This window comes from Glycine max, chromosome 10 (assembly GCF_000004515.6).
Source record: "Glycine max cultivar Williams 82 chromosome 10, Glycine_max_v4.0, whole genome shotgun sequence".
Taxonomy (NCBI): domain Eukaryota; kingdom Viridiplantae; phylum Streptophyta; class Magnoliopsida; order Fabales; family Fabaceae; genus Glycine; species Glycine max.
This window is the reverse complement of record NC_038246.2, coordinates 496,034-517,064: the sequence shown is the minus strand read 5'-3', so window position 1 is coordinate 517,064 and position 21,031 is coordinate 496,034. Positions and strand designations below refer to the sequence as shown.

The 21,031-nt window shown below is 31.4% G+C and overlaps 1 protein-coding gene across 1 annotated transcript; it reads left to right on the top strand.

Moving 5' to 3' along the window:
* The first annotated feature begins 1,459 nt into the window (after nucleotides 1-1,459).
* Nucleotides 1,460-16,182, top strand: LOC100810537 (uncharacterized). Its single transcript, XM_006588481.3, has 10 exons — nucleotides 1,460-1,631; nucleotides 2,929-4,662; nucleotides 4,753-4,890; nucleotides 11,081-11,152; nucleotides 12,431-12,472; nucleotides 12,623-12,709; nucleotides 13,786-13,893; nucleotides 14,004-14,096; nucleotides 14,855-14,934; nucleotides 15,039-16,182. Exons 2-10 carry the CDS (start codon nucleotides 3,055-3,057, stop codon nucleotides 15,766-15,768), a joined length of 2,958 nt encoding a protein of 985 aa, XP_006588544.1. The 5' UTR covers nucleotides 1,460-1,631; nucleotides 2,929-3,054; the 3' UTR covers nucleotides 15,769-16,182.
* The last annotated feature ends 4,849 nt before the right edge of the window (nucleotides 16,183-21,031 follow it).

Genomic DNA, 21,031 nt, shown 5'->3' with positions numbered 1-21,031 from the left:
ACAAAGGAAAATAAAATAAAATTCTCAAATATGTTCAATTATGAGGTTTTACACAATGAAATTTGTTCTAATAGCAAATAATTTTCTCTCTTTTAGCTTCAACTTTTTTTTTAGTATTAGTATTTTAGGAGAATTATAAGACTGATAATTCTCACTTTTAGCTTCAACTAAATGTTAATTTTTTGTTTGTCTTAAAATTTATTATTTAAGACTAAAAAAACACAAAAAATTAGGAATAAATAATGTGCTATATATTTTCATCTAATTACAATTTTTTGTCACTATATGTTATTAATGTATTTATTAGTTTTATCAATTATTAATTTCTGCCAAAAAAACTTAATTATTTATCTTTTGTAGGGTCTTTTATCGCAACAAAATTCAAACTTAAAACTTTGTTTATAATTTAAATTTTATTGAAACCAACCACATGATCATCTAATAATAAATTAACATTCATATTAAATTTATTAATTTATAAAATAACTAATATTTTAGTATGTGAAATATATAAGATTAATATTTATTTTATATAGATAAAATTTATAATAAATATGTACTTTTGAATTTATAAATTATGTATAATTAAAATTTGTATCAAATAAATATTTTGCACATATAAATTATATTTTAGATTTATAAGAAACAAATATATTTTAATATAATATTATTTATTACCATTGATAGCTTCTTGTAAAAAATATTAAAATTTAATTCTATAATAAAAATAAAAAGAATAAATTGAAAAGTGTAAGAGATCGAGAAAAATCCTTAAAAGCACTTTTATTAAAAAAAACTCCTAAAAATGTTATCGTTAGAGAATTGATTTTAAAATAACTTTCATTCAAAATAACTATTTTAATCTATATAAAAATGTTAAAAGATTACCTTAAACGTCATATAAAGTGTAATTTTTTATTGGTTACCAATATAAAATTTTATAATAACTACATATTTTTATTAAACTCATTTTTAACACATTTTTCCGAAGAATCCATGTTTATAAAATTTTTCATTTTCATTCTAATGTAATCAAAATTCACACGTGATTTTCAATACATTTTTATTGTGTTTTTTTAATAAAAAGAATCTTATTTATATATTTTTAACAAAAAAAATAAGAAATAAATAATATGTACAATAAACACTGTCATCTAATACACATACCAATATATAGTAAAAATATATTCACATTATTACTCAATAGTATGGATTTGAATCTTAATTTTAACAAGGATGAAATAAATTATACAAAATAAAAAGTATTTATCTTTTGTGGGTATTTACGGTGTAATCGAGGTTAATCGATATTTTTTATGATAAATATTTCTTAATATATAATCAGTAATTTTTTTATATAATAACATATTAGAAATGATTAATTGAGAAAGTAAAAACTATTAATTAAATTTTATTGAAAACTATTAAACTCAAAATAAATTCCAAAATACAAGGGATATTTGTTTTTTGTTTGTTTGTTTTAATTTAATTTCAGAAATAAAAGGAGAAGATGAAACGAGGGAATACTACGCATTGCGTAAATTATAGATAACGCACTGCTCTCACTCTCTTCGCTTCGTCGCCCTTACTACCGTCGCCAACCGCCGCAACCTTAACTCTCTTCTCTCCAGGTTCTGTCTCTCTTCTTCGCCGTAGCATTTTCCGTTTTTCAATATTAGGTTTTGGTTGCGATGAAGTTAATGGGATTTGATTTGAAAGGCATCGAGGGTTTTAGAGGGAAGCAATGAAGCATCGTAGACTATAGTTTAGGGGATTGAGATGGAATGCAATTGCAATTTAGCATATTAAGGTCATAGGTTAGGGTTTTAGAGGGAAGTAATGAAGCATCATAGACTATAGTTTAGGGGATTGAGATGGAATGCAATTGCAATTTAGCATATTAAGGTCATAGGTTAGGGTTTTAGAGGGAAGCAATGAAGCATCATAGACTATAGTTTAGGGGATTGAGATGGAATGCAATTGCAATTTAGCACATTAAGGTCATAGGTTAGATTATTGAAATGAAAAAAAAATGCTTTTGTGAGTGTAACTTCAATTTCACAGTGGCTAGTGGGAAAATAAATACTAGCAGTTCTGTGCTTTCTGAGTATGTAAATATAAGTGTTTTGCAGAGGTGGAACTTATGGTGGTTGAGAATGTGAGAAATTGATTTTACAAAGGGTAAATGGAAAAGAAAGAAAGTAGTGCTGTTAATCACACACATGCTTATGTTGATTTTGTTAATTGTTACAGTTTAACATAATAATAATAATAAATTATTATTATTATTATTATTTATTAGAATGCTATGTTATTTAACCAAGTCCAATGATGTCCTATGATTCATGTAGAGGATCTCACCCTGGGGAATAAGACTTTTGTGGTTGTTGCATTACAATGCTAGGCACTCCTTTCCCTTATAAACTGATTGGGAGTTGAGTTTTGAAGGGGAAGAAGAGGGAGGGCAATTTTTTTTTTTTTTTTTTTTAAATGAAGATAGTTATGTACTATTTATAAAAGTAAACAAAAGTTCAGGACTTTAAATTTATGCTGATATATTATTTTATTTCTTTCATTTACAAAATATCAAAATAGAAAATATTTATTTAAAACAAAAAAAATTCCTCCTCTTCCCTTCCCCTCCAAAACCCAACTCCCAAACACAAGTAACATCAACTATGTTTTTCTTATTGACAACTTAGATTGCCCACTTTACTCTCAAAAGTGAGTTGCTTGCATTAGAGGAGCCTGATCCATGTTATATTCATTTTGTAGTTAATCATTTCTTCATAACATGATTGGAAGAAATCAACAAACATATTAATGCTTGAAATGGACTTTCTGTTTCATTTAGTTGAATGAATTGTTACATATAGATGCATGTATGTGGTTGTGATCTCATTGTATTTCCTTTTTTGGCTTCCTCAGGAACAGTATAATCTATCTTTTGATAGTTGTTGCAATTTCAAGATTTCAGCATGTTGTTATGCTCTCCTTAATCTCTTAGTAGGGACACAATTAATTTCTTTTTGTAATTGGTTGGCATCATACAAGATGAGCAAATCTAATCGTTCAAAGGAGAAGCATGGAAAAAGCAATTGGCTTTCTGAGCATAATTGTGATGAAGAGAGTGCAGCCCGTACAAGGCCATTTAGTTTTGAAGAGATTATGCTTAGAAGAAGAAACAAGGAACTGCTTGGAAACTCACCAAAAGAAAAAGAACTGCTTGAAAATGTAAAAGACCCTGCACATGGATGTTCTTCAGAGAAAATTACTGATCATTTTAAGTCTGCCAGAATCTATAAACATGACAAAAGTTTATCCTTTGGCATGGAGAAACATGTTTCGGAGGAATTAGTGAAAGTAACATCTAGAAAGAAAGTTGAAAGCGCCATTGTAAAGGAAGATGATTTAACTGAAGGGAAAAGAAGGGCAAACCATATTTTGGAAACCAAATCAAGTGCTGGATTAAATAATAAAGCCAGGATAACCAAAGAAAAGACTGAAAAAGAGATGTCTGGTTATAAAAAAAATGAGCGAGTTCATGATAGTTCCGAGTATAGAGCTGGAAATAAGCATTCAAGAGATTCAGTTTATAAGGATAGTTATGTGGAAACAAATAGACCAAAATCTGAAAGGGAAATAAAGAAAAAGAACCACATTGGAGGGGATGAGAATCATAATATGTATGTTACTGAAAAGAGGCATGACAAAGATAGAGATAATAGGTGGAAATTGAAAAAGCGGTTAAGCAATGACTCTGAAGAAGTACCTGAAAAGAAGCATTATAGAGAATCAGATAAGGATAAGCATGCAGGGGGTAGGGCAAAATATGAAAGGGAAACCAAGAGAAAATACAAAAATGGTGATGATGAAACTCAAGACAGGAATACATCAAGAAAACAAGATGCTGTGAAACATCATAACATGCACATTTATGAGAGGAAAGAGAGACGGGTAAAGGTGAAGTCTCATAATGAAGAATTAACAGCAAAGAGGAGATGTTCAAGAAGTCGAGAGCGTGAGGATAGAAGGTCCCCTTCTTTTTCACCAAGGGAGCAAAAACGTACTTATCAAGATGGAGAGCGCAAAGAGTTGTCAATGCATTCCTTGAAAGATAGTTCTAGAACTAAGAACCCTGATATTGATAGAAATAGAGTATCAACTAATGGTTCAAGTGGTCACCATCATCGACATGGTGTCTCCACAAGTGGACTTGGTGGGTATTCTCCAAGGAAGAGGAAAAGTGAAGCCGCTGCCAAGACTCCTTCTCCATCTAAGCATTCTCTTGAGAAGAAACGTGCTGGATGGGATCTTCCCCCTGCAGGGACAAATAATCCTTCTGCTGTTGTTTCTTCAAGTTTTCCAGTATCAAATTGTGCTGTGTTGTCTAATATGCATGATGTGGTTTCAACTAGTTCTCTTGATCTAGCCCTTGTGAAGCCTCTGCCTGTGTCTTTTCCAAGTGATGTATCAACAGGGAAGAATACCAACATTGATTCTGTCCAATTGACACAAGCTACCCGGCCTATTAGAAGGCTTTATCTTGAGAATTTACCTGCTTCTGCTTCTGAGAAAGCTGTGATGGATTGTTTCAATAACCTCTTGCTCTCTGCCCGTGTAAATCATATCCAGCAAGCTCAACCATGCATCTGCTGCATTGTGAGTCTGTAGTGCAAAATATGAAAATTTAGTTTTCCCCCTCTTATGAAGCAATGGGTTTGAATTTGTTCTTGTATATATTCTCTGCAGTTACATAAAGATAAGGGGCAAGCACTTGTAGAGTTCCTTACAGCTGATGATGCATCAGCTGCTCTTTCTTTTGATGGCAGTATGCTATTTGGCTCCATTGTGAAAATTAGACGTCCCAAAGACTACATTGAAGTTGCAGTAAGAACGAAAACCTTATCTATCCGTTCATTCTTTCATTTGTATCATATAACTGCAACTATAACTGTTAATATAATGGCTGTTAAAGTGTTTGATATTTTTCTCCTAGAGTTAGATTTGTATTTTTGCTTCATTATAGATATTGCATTCTAGTATTTCCTCCACTAAAATGTAGTTGATTTAGTCAAAAAATTATGCAACCATTTATAGAGAACTGTCGGATGAAACTATGAAAGTTGTCTTACCACTTATTTTGCTTACCTGTACTTGCTTTTAATTGGCAAAATATAGTTGGTTTACTCAAAAAATTATGCAGCCATTTCTGATTTTTGTTTGAATTTGGTTTGCTTATTGATGCTGTGTTGATGGTGATGTTTCAATTTGAAAAGATTCCATTATGCTTGTGCATTCTTCTATCCTTTTGTTTATGTTTAGGTTTCTTGAATTTTATGACATGATCATTTTACAATGTTTTTGTTTAAAATGGATAATTTATCCTTTGATAAATGAAGTTGCGGATTTTTCTGAATGATATATGGTTGTTTTTAAACTGAATAAAACTATTTCCTATTTAAAAGGGAAATGAAAAATATGCAGCTCTATCTCTTTGCCTAATTTTTATGTTTATGTTACATTAATCTGACTTCCTTTTATAGACACCTGGTAGTTTGTCTTTAGGATGGCGAATAATAAAAAAAACATTTCGGTTCGTAACTTCCTATTGTATGTGCATTTATGAATTAAATACAAGTATTTGCTTAGCTTTTCTGTAATTGTTTGGTATTATATTTGTATTAATCAATGCTGTAAATTTCCATTAGTTGCCAAGCTGCACATTACATTCAATGGATCTTAGAAGATCCAGAGATTTGCAGCATGAATTTCTTTGTGAACTTTCTATTTCAAAATCTGTCAAAATTGTACGGAAGCCCAAATTAAACAACAGCTTTCTCTGTTGATGTCAAAAGCCTGTGACATGCATGACCCTTGTTGTATCCATATTTGATTAAATATTTAATGATTGAAGCTGGAGATATTTTCCTTTTTCAACGCTTGACTCGTATATCCTGACGATTTCATTTTTTTTTTGTTTTAAAACTTCATTGACAAAGTGTCTATTACAACTGAAAATTGGCTCTAAAATTTCTGACTACTGAAACCATTTTTGGTAAATTGGTCTGAATCCTGAAGTTTTGTAACTTATGTTTTTCTTTTCCTCAAACTGTGAAGAATCCATTGTAGAAATTTGAGATATTGATAGGAACTGATTTTTACTTTTATGAGATACACTGGAGTATAGCTCCTTACAATACGGAAACTGACTTGGTTACACTAAAAGAAAGAAAATATAGAAGTACATACAGATTTTTGAGGGTCTGCCCACCTCCCTGTCTAAACTCTTACACAATTTTGCCTAACTGTTGCTCTTTCTGCTCTTCACATTTATCTCATCCCTCCAAGCCAAATTCTGTCATTTTTCACTCCTAGATGGGCATCCCGTTATGCTGCAATTGAATATTCACTATTCTTTCCTCCTTTCCCTCATATTTGCTGATTCTCAACTTCCCCGTCTACCTGTTGCATATGCCCTTGTACTAGGGGGTCTATCAGATATTGTGTTATGACTGGTCTTGATCAATGAATCATTGGATTGTTTGTTGTCATACTGCAGAACCTAATATAGACTTTAGAATTTGTTAGTTAATTTTCATCATTGGTTACCAAAGAGTAGTTTAAAGGACCCAGACTAATGGTGTGATTTTCTTATAAAAGGCTTTTTTCTTTCTGATTTGAGATGTTCTAAAATTTTCTGATTTATAAAATTCAAGATGCAGCTCCAAGATTATGTGCTATGAAATATGGATAATATAAAAAAAAATATAATTTGTTTCTGTTTTCAACTTCAAATGATTTTGCAGGTGTGTTGTAAAACAGTATTTTATTTCCATTACTGACCTTCCCATCATAACTGAATGTAGGGATGATTTAAGTTATTGTGCATCTGCAAAGGTTGTATCCCCTCGTTTAATATTTACATACTTAATAGTTAATGTGAACTTTTTGATGTTTTGTAATTGCAATGATGTTAGATTAGTTAGTCACTCCTGTTTTTATAGAACTTAACCTTTTCTGTTATTCTGTCTACTCTCTGTCCATGAAGAAACAGATACTGAGGCTGGACATTTATAAAATTCATTGGATTTTATTGTTCTTGTGCTCTAGATTTAAGTTGAATGTTTCATTTGAGAATCTAAAAGTAATGAATAATTTTTTTTTAAGTGTATGTTGTCTCAAGTTTCTGTGATGGAAAATGCAATTAATTTGAGTTTTGACTTTTTTGACTATTTCTAATTTATTTATCTTAAAATGTGTACCTGAATTGTTTTTCCTTTCAGCTGTGTGGTTTTGCTTGTGTCTTGAATATAATTTTAGGTTTTAGTTAATTTTCCCTGCAAAACACATCAAATTGACTTGCCTTTCTAAAGATGAGTTTATGTTGTGCATTCTTTCTCTGCTCTCTAAGTTGTTCCATATATTGTATCACTGAATTTCTTAGCTATATTATTTTTGGAAAGTGATGTTTTTAATACTTTTATTCTATAGTAGTAAAAATAATTTTGCCCGAAAGAAGAGAGCAAAAATACTACTAGGGGGAGAATTGGTTGTGATAGAAGAAACTTAGAAACTAAACTAGTAAATCTACAGCAACTTCCTTGGAATAGCTGTGTGCTGAACACCAAAGATAGTTAATCCTATTCCAAGGCAAGTTTTGTGGAAACAGCACCCTGCCACAGAATCTTTGCCACCTAATTTTTGCAAAAAGGTGCTCCAAAGATTAAGGACACACCCAGTGCTTGCCACGAATTAATTTTTTTTTTTTTTAATTTTGATAGGAGGTGGTCACTTTGCAATACAAAAAAATTGTTTAATGTTTCTGAGCTGGTTGCAGCAGAGATTTTTATTGTTTCTTAAAAAATTATGAATTTACAACCATTTATTAGTATTAATCATGTTAAGTACAGGTATTTGACATAGAATACAGAATTACAGACAATTGAACCTTCTTGTAACTGGCCTATGTATAAGTAACTTTAGAAATTTGAATTACTTAAATAAATGTTTGTTTAGCTCTAGAGGTGTTTAAAATGTACTTTCTTTTCATGGTTATGTTTTATGCAAAATAAAAAATTCATGCGGATGTAGTCAATGGTGCCTGCACCATGGTAGTCAAGAACGAGAGGAAACTCGTAGAATCGTACGATTCTGCCAAGGCTTTGCAAGTGTGTTTCCGTGCAGACTCGCTTTCTGATCGAACTCGTAAAATTGCCGCTTAAACTTGTAGAAATGCTTGAATGTGCATTTTTTCTGTTCCTGAAGCAAACGGTTCTGAGTAGGAAATTTTTTACTTTTTGGGCCTTAAAAACCTAAAAGCCCAATGCTCAAAACATTGTTTTTTAAAACAGAACAACCTAATAGCCCAAAAAACGTTAAGACAACCCAAAAGGCCAAAACTGAATTGACAACAGTCAACACACTTGCACACGTCTAATAAGTAATAACCTCTCCATATTCTGAATTGAGTCTCGATTCTCAAAAAATGAAACCTCTCCATCTTCTCTTTCTCTGTTTACGCACAACACAAGGCACTGGCAATGAAGGGACTGAAGGCACAAACCTTCCTTCTTCCCTTTCTCTGTTTTCTGCGTGCAAATATAAGTTTTTTTTTATCATAATTTTACTATGTTAGATGCATATATAAGAATTTATATTCATATATTTTAATTTTATAAGTCTTGTAGAATGTATGCTTCAAGTTACGATTTCACGGTTTACAATTCTGTAACCCCTTTCCGAGTCGGGGTAGAATCTCGTTTTTTACTACCATGGCCTGTACTATAAATTAGTTTGATAATTTTTGTTCTCAGAAGAAAACTAATGACCCTAATTGGCAACTATTGTGTTGTAGAAGTATTGTCATGATGCACATTTTAGTTGACAGGATAACTATGATGCTTGTGTATCTTTCCCCACTGGATTTTTTCCACTGATATACTCATCCAAATGAACCAAAAGGTGAGTAATATTGCATTTGTTGCAAATAAATTTTGTTTTGTCATTTGTGTGTGAATTTATGCTTGAAGAATATAACAAGAGTATTAGATCCTAATTTTGGGTTATAGATAAACAACGTGATAAAAAAATTATAATAAAAGGCAACAATTTCTAGTTTAATTTTGTTGTCACTGAAGAATTGTGTGTGTTGGTAAGTCCTATCTTTTAGCGGCTGTCTTGTCCTCAGCCTTGAAGCCTTAAATCTGAACTTAGCCTGAAAGACACAATTCCAATCCTCTGGGTAATGCTGGTGAGGGTGTACTTAATTAACTTGGAATTTTGTTTCATGACATATTCAGTGATAGGTTTCTTGGACATTTGGACAATAAATTCATATTGTTCATAACCAAATGCTAGAAACCGCTTCTGTAGCTTCAAGAGCTTTATAATTCACATGGAGTGATCTGCTTGTTCCATTTTATGAGATATTTTCTGACCCTAGTATTGGAATCTTTTAAATAGGATGTTTATATGGGGTATTTCGTAATACACATTCTGGATGGTGATGAAGCTGACTCCTAATTAAGAAGACTTCCAGGTGTATTGGCAAGTTTGATGCGTTACCAGGATTTAGCTGGCCAATGTTTCAGGGTTATTGTTCTAGGCTGCTCTGACAATGCTAATTATGATCTCATGCTTTGTTTGTTATATTCAGCATGTAAGTGCTATGGGTTGCAAGTTATTTCTGAGTTTCTTCTGTCACTCTCGGTTCCAATGCCCGCTTTGTACTTTTCCTTGGGATCCTAATTTATCTTCATATCCAATGTCCCTAGGCTTGAAAATTTGGGTTATGTTGCGTGCTGAAAGCATGTCATCGTTGATTAATTTAGATGAAGTACATCTTACCTAAAATAGCGCAAGGTGTATTCACCATTCTTTACTTGGTATCTTCTCCCCTTTCAGATAAAATTTTATGTGCGTTGATTTTCATCACTTGACACACAATACAGACTTTGCTCGAAGAACCTTGCTTAATTTGGAGTATGTCTACATAAGTACATATTAATCTAAATGTTCTTTTCTAACTGTAGTTAATTTTAATACACTAATGCTATGTACTTGTTACAAAAGCTTAAAGGAATGTAGAGTGTCTTAAAAAGCCCTCTAGTATTCCATCCTTACATGCCATTACTGAGGTTGAATATACATGTGTAACTTAATTGCTAAAGGGTGATTTGATCTTGATGGTTATTCTGATCATTTTGTTTATGATCTCAAGATCATTTGACTTTGTGACAGAACAAGTATGCTGTTTTGCAGGGATTTGCCACATGCCACATAATTGCATGACAAAAAAAATGTGATTATTTTGGTTCTGTTAGATGGAGGCCTCCATTTTATGTCTCAATTTTTTTTTATACTGTGCAGTGTGCAGGTTGTCTTTACATCTGAAAATTGCATCAAAAGAATAAAATATTTAAGTGTTTGGAATATTTTTCTTTTCTTTTTTGCTATGTTATTTGATAGTATTTGCTGTGACTATGCATGGTATTAATGATCTGATATGTGGCAACACTAATGAATTGGTATTTTTGTTGATGCAGTATTTGTAAGGAAAAAACATCTTGAATTTAATTATCCTTTTTCCTCAATCACCTAGAGAAAACAAAGGAGACATCTTGTTCTTTGACTTTTTTTATCTCTGGGTTCCTCTACGATGATTCTAACCTGTGAAAGAGGAAGCTGTTTTTATGTCGCATAATTTATTTTATGTATACATGGAACAGCTTCTCTAAAGAATACTATAAATTAAATGTATAATATTGTACGTGCTTAGATGTCTGGTACTCATTTTAGTTTTTTTTTGGGCTCATTTCTGATGTAAGTGAGAAGTTGTTGGCTGGATTTTGTATTGGTGGCTAATCTTGTGTTTTTACATTTTTGTTTGTTGTGTTACTTATGTTGCTCGCTTTCTTTATCTTAAAAGTACGGTTAATGTCAACTGATCTTAATTTTTTTTTTATTTCTATCACTCAATATTACAAACTAATGCCTTCTTGTAAGCTTTAGAATTCTAAGGTATATTGTGGTTATCATCCATGTAGCAGGTTTTCAGACAATTGCTATTTTCATGCAGACTGGTGAACCAGCGAGATCAGTGGATGTTGCTGTCTCAATAAGTGATGTCGTAATTGATTCACCTCACAAGGTATGCATGCAAAACAATAATTTTACTTTCATGTGTAAGTGTCAATCTGAATGCTTAGGATGCACTTTTCTCTTACATGCATGGTTGAATCGCACATACTCTTTTCACTGCATGGCTTCATCTTTTTGTTGCATAGTGGAACGTGACGTTTCACTGTGGTAAATGAGTACCTTTAGTTGTGAAACTATTCCCAAGATGGGGATTGAACCCAGCCCTTAGTTAAGGGGACACAAGTGCCAAATCACTTGTGCCTCTTTAGTTATACACAACTTTTGGTTATGCTTTTGTTTATACACATGTCTGACAGTTGGCATAGACATTGATTATAGGACAGTAGAGTATTGTTATACTAGCAAGAATGTGCCACTTTATAACATTTAGGTAAATAATATTTGAGTGACTATGAACCGTGTTATTGCTTTAAACTTGTACTAGTTTTGCTGCTCTCGTACTCATTCTAATTCATTGTTATTAGCCTTAATTGCTTTGGTCACTTTAGTTTGGAATTTGTTCAATTTGGTCCCCAAGTTTTTTTGACCTAATTGAGGCATTCCATTTTCAAAATTAAGCAAACTTGGTCCTATTTTCTATTTTTTCTACCTAATAAAACCTTCAAGTTAGTATTATTATTTGTATTCAAATATTTTGGGGGTTTATGACTTTATGATGGATTTGGGATGTGAAATAATTTTAGAAGTTTAATAGTCAGAAATTTAGTGAAAAATTGCTAAAGTCATAAATCCCCTAATATTTGAATAGAAAGTAATAATTGATCTGAGACCCTGCAGAGTTTGCAAAAATCAATCATAACAAAACGAAAATGTGGGAAAAGGAGAAGAATCCTTGCAGTCTGAATATTTCAAACGGACTTACAATTACAAATTCTCAAATCTTCAGTGAAGAAATTAGGATTTTTTTGGCAGATGGAGATGTTTCATTGAAACAATGAAACCCAACATCTTGTTAGTGCAGTAATATTGGCTTTGGCACTGGAAACAACAACATTCATTCCTGAGCTTTTAAGTTAAAAAAAATGAAAACTGACAAACAACAACTTCTACCTTTCTTTAAGTTCATATTTTTAGTTTTAATTTAAAAGTAGCTTTTAAGCAGGAAAAAACTTGGGCTAAACATATCCTAAAGTATTCATCTTGCATTCTTGCTTAATCGGACAGTTTTAGTTTAAATTAATTTGTTCTTGTTTATATGTTGCTAATTGGCTTATTTTTTTCTCAATTAATTGTTTTTCTAATGATTGTATCTTTTATGTTGTGGCAGATCTTCATTGGTGGAATTTCAAATCATCTTTCTTCAGAGATGGTAATTATTAAGAAATGAAAATCCCTTATTTTTCAAAATCTAACTTTTTAAGACCTTTTGGATTTTTGGTACTCCATCTAGTAACTAAATGTTCTTACTTAAGCTTTCATGTGACTAAGGCCTATTTATTTTTCATATTTTCTTCTCTAGCTTATGGAGATTGCTGGTGTGTTTGGATCTTTGAAGGCTTACCACTTTGAAACGAAGGTCAACAATGGACCATGTGCTTTTCTCGAGGTAAGGCTGCATTTCTTTCTTATTTATTTTTTAATAGTTTTATTAGCTTTTGTACAATAGAAGTATTACTATTTACACTTACCTGCTTGTGTACCAACCTGAGCAAATCCCAAGTGGCTCAAGGGTCCATTTGTAAATACTTATGTTAGAAAGAAATTATGTTGACGAGGTATTTTGTGTTTTTCATTTGTAAATATTTCTTTTTTCCCCCCTCAACTATGTCCATTGATATTTTCTAAAATCCTCCATCTGTTGTGTACTTTTCATCATTGTTTTTACAAATTCAGTTTCTGTTCAGCTCCAAGTGCAAAGAAAAGAAATATTTTTTCTCCTGTTAGGGTGTGGGGATGGGATGTTGCCCTGGAGTAAGAAATCTTCTTCAACAACTAAGACGGCCATTTGTGTGCCTTTTGAAGCTTATGTTTTCTTTAGTTAAGTGACACTGTCATTTTAAGATGATGATTCAAGCATTCTTTTTCTGAGCCAATTGAATGGTCTTAGAAAACTCAAACCAGTAATTGGACCATTCCTTGTAATTCCAGCAGACAAACAAAATCATCAAAATTAACCTAATTAAACTGCTGCCTTTGGGTTGGTTTATCATAGGTGCACACAATCCTGGAAAAAGTACTTACTTAGCCATTCTCTTTAGGGATTTTGGCAGGATAAACCCAATATGTGCTAGGGATTTGACTCCTTTAAAGTGGGGTGCGCTATAGAGGGAAACATGCTGAATTATATCCTTCGATCTGAAAATCAAGTTATTAGAGTTTAATAATAACTCAACACCTATTCGTTTAAAGTGCATCCTTAGTTTAGAAGAGTCAAATTCAATTTAAAAATGTAAACAATATAATGGGTTGGTTTTTGGATTTAATTTTTATGAATTTTGGCATATTATGGTTCCTCTTGTCTATATGAGCTCTTGCAGAAGCTGTTATTTTTTCTTTAGTATCTTTTTCAATTCTAAGATGAAAAAACCCTAAAAGCATGTATACTATTATTTGCTATTGTTATCTTTCCTGTTGTAATCTCTTTTTTGTTTTATTGAACACTGATTTGAGCCATCTGTTCAGTACGTGGACCACTCTGTTACCATCAAAGCCTGTGCTGGTTTGAATGGTATGAAGCTGGGAGGGGAAGTATTAACAGTTCTTCAGGCTATGCCTGATGCATCACCCTTGGTAACTTCGCCATCCATTCATCCCTTTAGTCTATTCTAATCCTTGGATATGATTCCTTGATTGCCTTTGAATTATATCCATAATTTTTTACATAAATAAAAATATTCCAGGAAAATGCTGGTGAATCACTGTCTTATGGGGTTCCAGAGCATGCAAAACCACTGCTCAGAAAGCCAACACAAGTACTAGAGATTAATAATGTGGTATGCAATTTTTTATTTAGCTTGAGATTATTATATTTTCGTTCAATTTCAGTGGGCTCTTTTTTCCCCTTTCTATTTTTTGAAGTGTCTGTTAGCTGTTTTATATGATAGGAATTCAATTTTTTAATGCTTCTAGTGTTAAATTGAAATTTTCCGTATAAATGTTTTTGTTTGGCCTCCTTTCAAGAAGGTCTATTAGAAGGAATGGAGGGGCTGTAAGGGATTTAGACCAGAGAATAGCTGTTACTGTTGACCACAGTTCTAACAGACATGTCTGTTGGACAGTTGAGAGCATAATCAGTGAGTAGGAGGGAAAATAAATAATGGGGAAGGGTCTGTTTTGGAATTTTGTTAGAAGATTGGGTAGGAGATGGAAGACTCTTCAATTTCATGGAATAATGCAAACACTCTGTATACTAGAGTTCTAGCTTCTCTTACTTGAATCTGAATCATCTTTATTCAGAGCCAAGTTGAGAGAGCAATTCACTTTAAAGATTCCTAATTTATTTTTTATTGTAATCTTTGGCTGATTCAATTTCTATCAGTCTTAGTTTCAAGTAAACTAGTTGCCTGTACTTAATCCACATTTTGATGATAGTTGTCTTTCACATGAAAAGGAGCACTAGACTTGTAAAAATCTTTGTTGGGCTCTTGCTTAAGACGTGCTTGCTTTGTGTCAAATATATGCTTTTCTTGTAATATTATTGTTAGTTACATTACATATTTTGATGATTTCTGTTTGTGTAAAATATGAATAGTTTGCAGCAGACACTATTTTGTCTTTATCCGACATGGCCATTGAAGAAATTTTGGATGATGTACGGTTGGAATGTGCAAGGTCATAAATCAAGCTAGTATTTGTTTTTTCTCTGGAATTATTTATAATTTTAAACTTTATAAATTATACACATTTATTGTATGTAGTCCTTTTTGATCTTGCAGATTTGGGACTATTAAATCAATTAATGTAGTCAAGCATAGCAGTGGCGAGAATTTAGCAACCAAATTAGAAGAATGCAAAGTCATAAACAAAGTGGATGCTAAAGAAGTTTCTCAAGACACAAACTGTATTACTAATAATACAGAATCTAGTTTTTCTGACAAGGCTACTTACCCCGACTTTGAAGGAACAAATGGGATGGAAATCCATGATAACAATGAAATGGAAGAAGTTAAAGTTGACGAGGGTAGCTGTGTTTATGTTGATAAAAATGCTGAAGTTTTTGACTATAAATCATGTAGAGAACACGTGGATGATTCAGCAGTAGAAGATGTGGGGGATAAGGGCATACCTTGTAGTATCATTCAAGAATGTCCTGATCAACAAGATACACCCAATGATGGGCCAGAATTTTATGATAAGATGGTTGCTAACGATATTGATGTGAATATTGAAAATAATATGGAATCTAAAGACACAGTTTGTGCATTTCAGGAAGGCTTTTCTGAATGGGATATCAGTGCAGAATTGGTTAGTCCCCAAAAGAGCATTGACACGGAAGAGGATATTTATGGTCATGTATTTAAACCAGGTTCTGTTCTTGTTGAGTATGGAAGAGCTGAAGCATGTTGTTCGGCAGCACATAGTTTGCACGGACGATTCTTTGATGGCAGAATTGTGACGGTGGGATATGTTGCTCTCAGCCTATACAGATCAAGATTTACAAAATGAGCATTTCAAAGCAGCAACTCGTGGTTATATGATGAAACACCAAATTATATTTTTGCATGATTGTGGAAGAATAGATTAATCAATCTGATTGGTTATGCCAGCCTGCTTCCTGGATAGCTTTTTAACTTTCAGATTTACACTTCTGATGTTTAGTATTTCAACATTTGGAGTGGGTAAAAGCTTAACTGAGCAATGTCGATTTGAGGAAAATGCAGTATAGCACACATCAAGTTTGTAACTGCAGACTATCTGATGATTTGTTATGCAAATCGGGCATATGATTTTTATTTTTTTATTTTGTACGTTTAAATGTGGTTACATTTCGAGCTGGTGGTCTTATGCTATTTGGCAATATTTTGTGTACATGGTTATGTTGCGTTACAAACTGATTATTGTATCGTAGTTATTTTTAGATGTTGGTTACAGGGCCATACTTTTCATAATTATTTTTTTTGACATTAATCTTGAATCACCGTAACATTATAAAACTTGTTTTTTACTATTTATTTGACAAGTATGTTACTCAGAATCTTGGATGATATCTGTTGTGAGGGACACATGCTTACAGAGAGATTGATGCACACACTATTGTAAGTTAGGATCTTTGGAATAAATTTGTTAGAAGGAAACAATCGCCTATATTTTAAAAGGGTTTTTAAGTTGACAAGAATTAGTCATTATTTCTTTGAAATAAGTCGAATCAAACATTGACTACGGAGTTTATTAGTTAAGTTAAGTTTATCATTAGAATGATCAATGACATTGTTGGTCAGCAATATGACCATTTGCTAGAAACCTAATATTCAATTTAATGACGCCTAATGTTGTATATGTTCTTGATGCATTTGATTATAAAGCTATAACTAAATGAAGTTGGAGTTCAAACTCCAAAATTTCTTAAACATTCAAAGTAGTACTTGTTACCTATTCATTTATAATTTGGAACAGGCCATTTTTATAGTTTTTCGCAGGAGGACACTATTTTAAATGCTGCATTTCTTGTTGGTATAAGGTTAACCATTAATCATAAGTTCACAACCCCCTCCCATATAGTTCGATTCTGGCCAACTCCCATATGTTTCTAACATAGGAATTTTCATATATGGGTGGTAGTCATGATTGCTCCATCAGATTGCACCATTATGAGTACAAAAAGAAAGTTGAGTGTACATGCTGGATTTGTATGCTTCCAACATTAAGGGAGTTCGCAAAAAAAAATAAAAAAAAATCTTATACCAGTTATATATAAATGCTCCAAATGAGTCAAAGGCATGCTAGAACTTAGAAACATGGTCGATCAATCAGTTCCAGTTATTCAAATCTACAAAAAAAAAAAAAAAAAAAAGAGGAAGCAACTAAAATTTGAGGTAAATAATTCTAAAAATGTTTCTCTTAGATATCACAACATCTTATGAGATTTGAACTTAAACAATAGTTCAAATGTTAGAAGTTTAAATATTAAAAAGATAATAAAAATAATAAGATCTCAATAAATTATGTCTCAATTTATAAGAAAAAAATAGAATCAAAAGGAGAAAAGTTATCAACAATATATTTGAACATAATGGGAAATGAGAATCTTGAAAATAAAGCCATTCAATAATATTGACAATGAAATATTTGACCAAAATTGGAAATTGACTTACATTCAAGATCACTCAATTGGAAATGTGAGGATTTTGAACATGAGTTCAAACCCCAAAAATGGTTTTAGTGGATCTGAAGTCCAAATCACAGAAAATGAAATATCTATTTAATATGAATGGATGTTTGTAAATACTAAATAGTGCAAATACGTGGCTTGCTGTGCAACCCAAAAAAGAGAACAAAAAAATTGCTTCGTGGTAACAAAGATACTATTCCAGGAAAGAAATTTGAAAATCATTGTATTTTGATCATTGGTTGAAATATTTCTGAGTTAACAAGACAAATACAAAAAAGAAGAAAAGAGATAATTCATTTTACCCACTAAATATTGCAATGCAAATTTGGAATCATAGGATGCTTATCTTGAATCACTCTGTGGATGTAATCACATACATAAATTAAATGACTATTCTTTTTCCTTCCAAATTTTATCTAGTCTTATCTTTCAACGCTTTTATGTTTGATGTAATTTGCTGAACAAAAAAAAAAATGTTTGATGTAATTTTATCTTCTGACCTTACTCCTTGTTTAGTCATAGTCATTAGGGAAATGATTGGCGCATAATCATTTGTACATAATTAGCTAGATCACGAGTCTTTTTCTTCTTTTTTTTTTTAACATAAACTTATTCAATGTGAAAAGAATTGTAAGGAATACTGAATTTATTTACGTAAAAGGAGTTTTTTTTGGTATTGAAAGGGCATAAGGAGAAACTTTAAATATAATGTTATCTTTATTTTTATTATGATTTTTCAATTAAAATTATAATTTCACTTTGTTAGTAAGGTCAAATTCTAATTTTGATTAAAAAAATACAATATGAAATTATGTATCTTAATTTGGTCTTACATATAAATAGGATCGTACTAAATAGTAGATACTAATGATTTTGGGCCAATATTAAGTTAATTTAGCTTATAAACTGATAAATAAATCTTACAACAATTAATTTCAAAGGGTTGATCAAGTAAAACAACTTTAAGTTCTTCTATAAGCTCTATTTAAGCCTAGAAATTTTTTCATGTAAAATTAAACCAAAATTCCATGATAAAAACCAAGGACTAGCTAGGGTGTGTTTAATTTTTTTAATTTTGAGTTACATGTATTTATTGATAATTGAAAAAAAAATATTTATTTCCCAGTTACTATGTTTTTAGATTATTCCTTGCTCTAAGGAAATGGTAGAAATTTAAGACTATGTTGTTTTTATCCTTCTCATAATACTAATAAAAACGCACCAACTACAAATTAATAAAAACATAAAATAAATTAACACCACCTTAATTGATTCTAGCCCTAACAACATTTTAATGCAACTAATATAAAATGTATGGTCACGGTAGTGTATCAATGTCTCATGATGAAATTCATGTCATGACGGCATCAATATCCAATCCATGATGACTTTGTAGCCCAACATCATAATGAAACTCCCACATAAATAAGCCACTACATATGAATTAGGAAGAACCAGACCGTAGAACAAGTCAGTAGTTGGATAATCTACAGAAGAAGAACTGTTAATATTCTTTTGAAAGCTCTGGATATGGTGCGATATAGCTAGCTAGTGGCCCATTATATCTATCAATCGTTGACCTTAATTTCCATACAAATTAATTCACATTGGAGCAATTCAAGTGTCATAACTTTATCTGATGTCATAATTTGAATGCTTCTCACCGTAAAATCTTTAGTGGGGTTTAGTGTATCACATGCTTTACATCAGTGTACTAACAAATTATAAGGTACTAGTTGATAATTTTCATGACATCAGTCTATTTCACAACAAAATTATTGGACAACTTTCCAATTCATGAAATGTTTTAATCACATTTTTTTATTGGGTTAGAGATGATGATAGTTTCTCAATTTATTACATTAAAAATTAATTTTACTTGAAATATGTGATTATTGTTGTTGACTTAAATAAATTTTAAGTATGGAAATAATTAAACATAAATTTTTATCCTACTAAATAAATTATTTTTACATATATAAACATAACAAGATGTTACATTCCTTCGCTTTGAATTGTCTTAGATCACATATATTATATAACAGAATTTTTTTTACATGCCTGGAGGGAGCATGTATGTATCAGAAGTTGGAGTTAGGTTCAGAAAAAGTTAGACTTTAATAATTCAATAAACAAGAATAGGCCAAAGATCTCTATAGTCCATTTCTTTCTATTTTTTAGCCCCCTCCTTTTATTTTATTTTATTACTTACTATGGCATGTTTTTGCCTTTTTGGTTTGGTTTGGCCAAGTGGTTATGTCCCGTCACTATTTATACAAATTCCACTCAAAAGATTGAATAGGCCTGGCATTTGCTTATTAGTGTATAACATTAAATGATTTTCAAAGTTCCCCACTCAAACGAGAGCCCTTCAATTAATTATGCATTCTTCAACTTGATTGATTCCACCTCGAATATTCCAGAAAATGAACTTTCTCAATGATGATACCTTCGATCAGTAACAACATATATTTAAGGTTCTATAGCCAAAGAAAAAGAAAACATCTGGCCCTAGCTCATTTCTCTCTGCACCAGATTTTTGTCCCTACACTTGGAGTTTGAAGTTCTTTAAACAGAAAATAAATTAATATATAATTGCGCATTTGCTGATATGCATAGAAAGGACAAAACTTTATACAAGATGGAGTTAGCGATAGTTTTTTTTAGAAGAGTTAAATATAAAGATAAGAATATATATATATATATATATTAATATATTTATATCAAAAAATAATACATTAAACTTAATTAAGTAAATTATGTATAGTAATTAATATTTATGTAAAATATAAAATAAAAACAAAAGAGACTATTTATGGGGTAGTATAAAAAAACACAATAAGATAACACTCTGACATCTCTTTAAAAAAATTAGTTTTTATAACATCCTTTTAAATCAAACAATATATTTTCTTAAATAATGAGGAGATCAACCATTGTAGTTATTATTATTATTTTCTCAAATAAAATTAAATATAATTTTATAATAGTTATTATTATTATTATTTTATCTTTTTAGGCTAGTCAAGGCCAACCATTGTGTACATATATTAATTGTGGATTTAACTTAACCAAGAATTTATAAGCCGATGAATAATTATTTTATAAAAAGAATTATTATAAATATTAATAAATTAATAATTTAGACTACCCTTATTTTTTTAATTAAATTGTACTTTTATACATATCTATGTGATTTTGAGGTCTGTGATCATATCTGAGTAGGAATTCGTAGTTGGTATCAAATTGTAGAGGAAAGGTTATTGGATACTGTGAAAGCCTCATTGTGTGAATGATGCATTGGCGAGTTGAGACTATGCACTGATGGCATGCTTTCCAGAGACATAAGAAGTTAGACTTTGGTAGGCTACAGGATGAAAGGCATGGAGCACTGATAGTATAAATGGATACCTATTCGAATCAGGTGATTTCCTAAGCATAGACTAGGCTCTAGCAGGGGAATGATTGTGGTCTTTGAGCAGGATCAACGATCAAAGAGTGCATCACACGTATTAGCAAAAAAAACTGTTCTGAAAAAATGCTGGAGGCTATCTTATAGTTATAGGTATCATGATGCTCTTATAATGAATCCATGGTGTA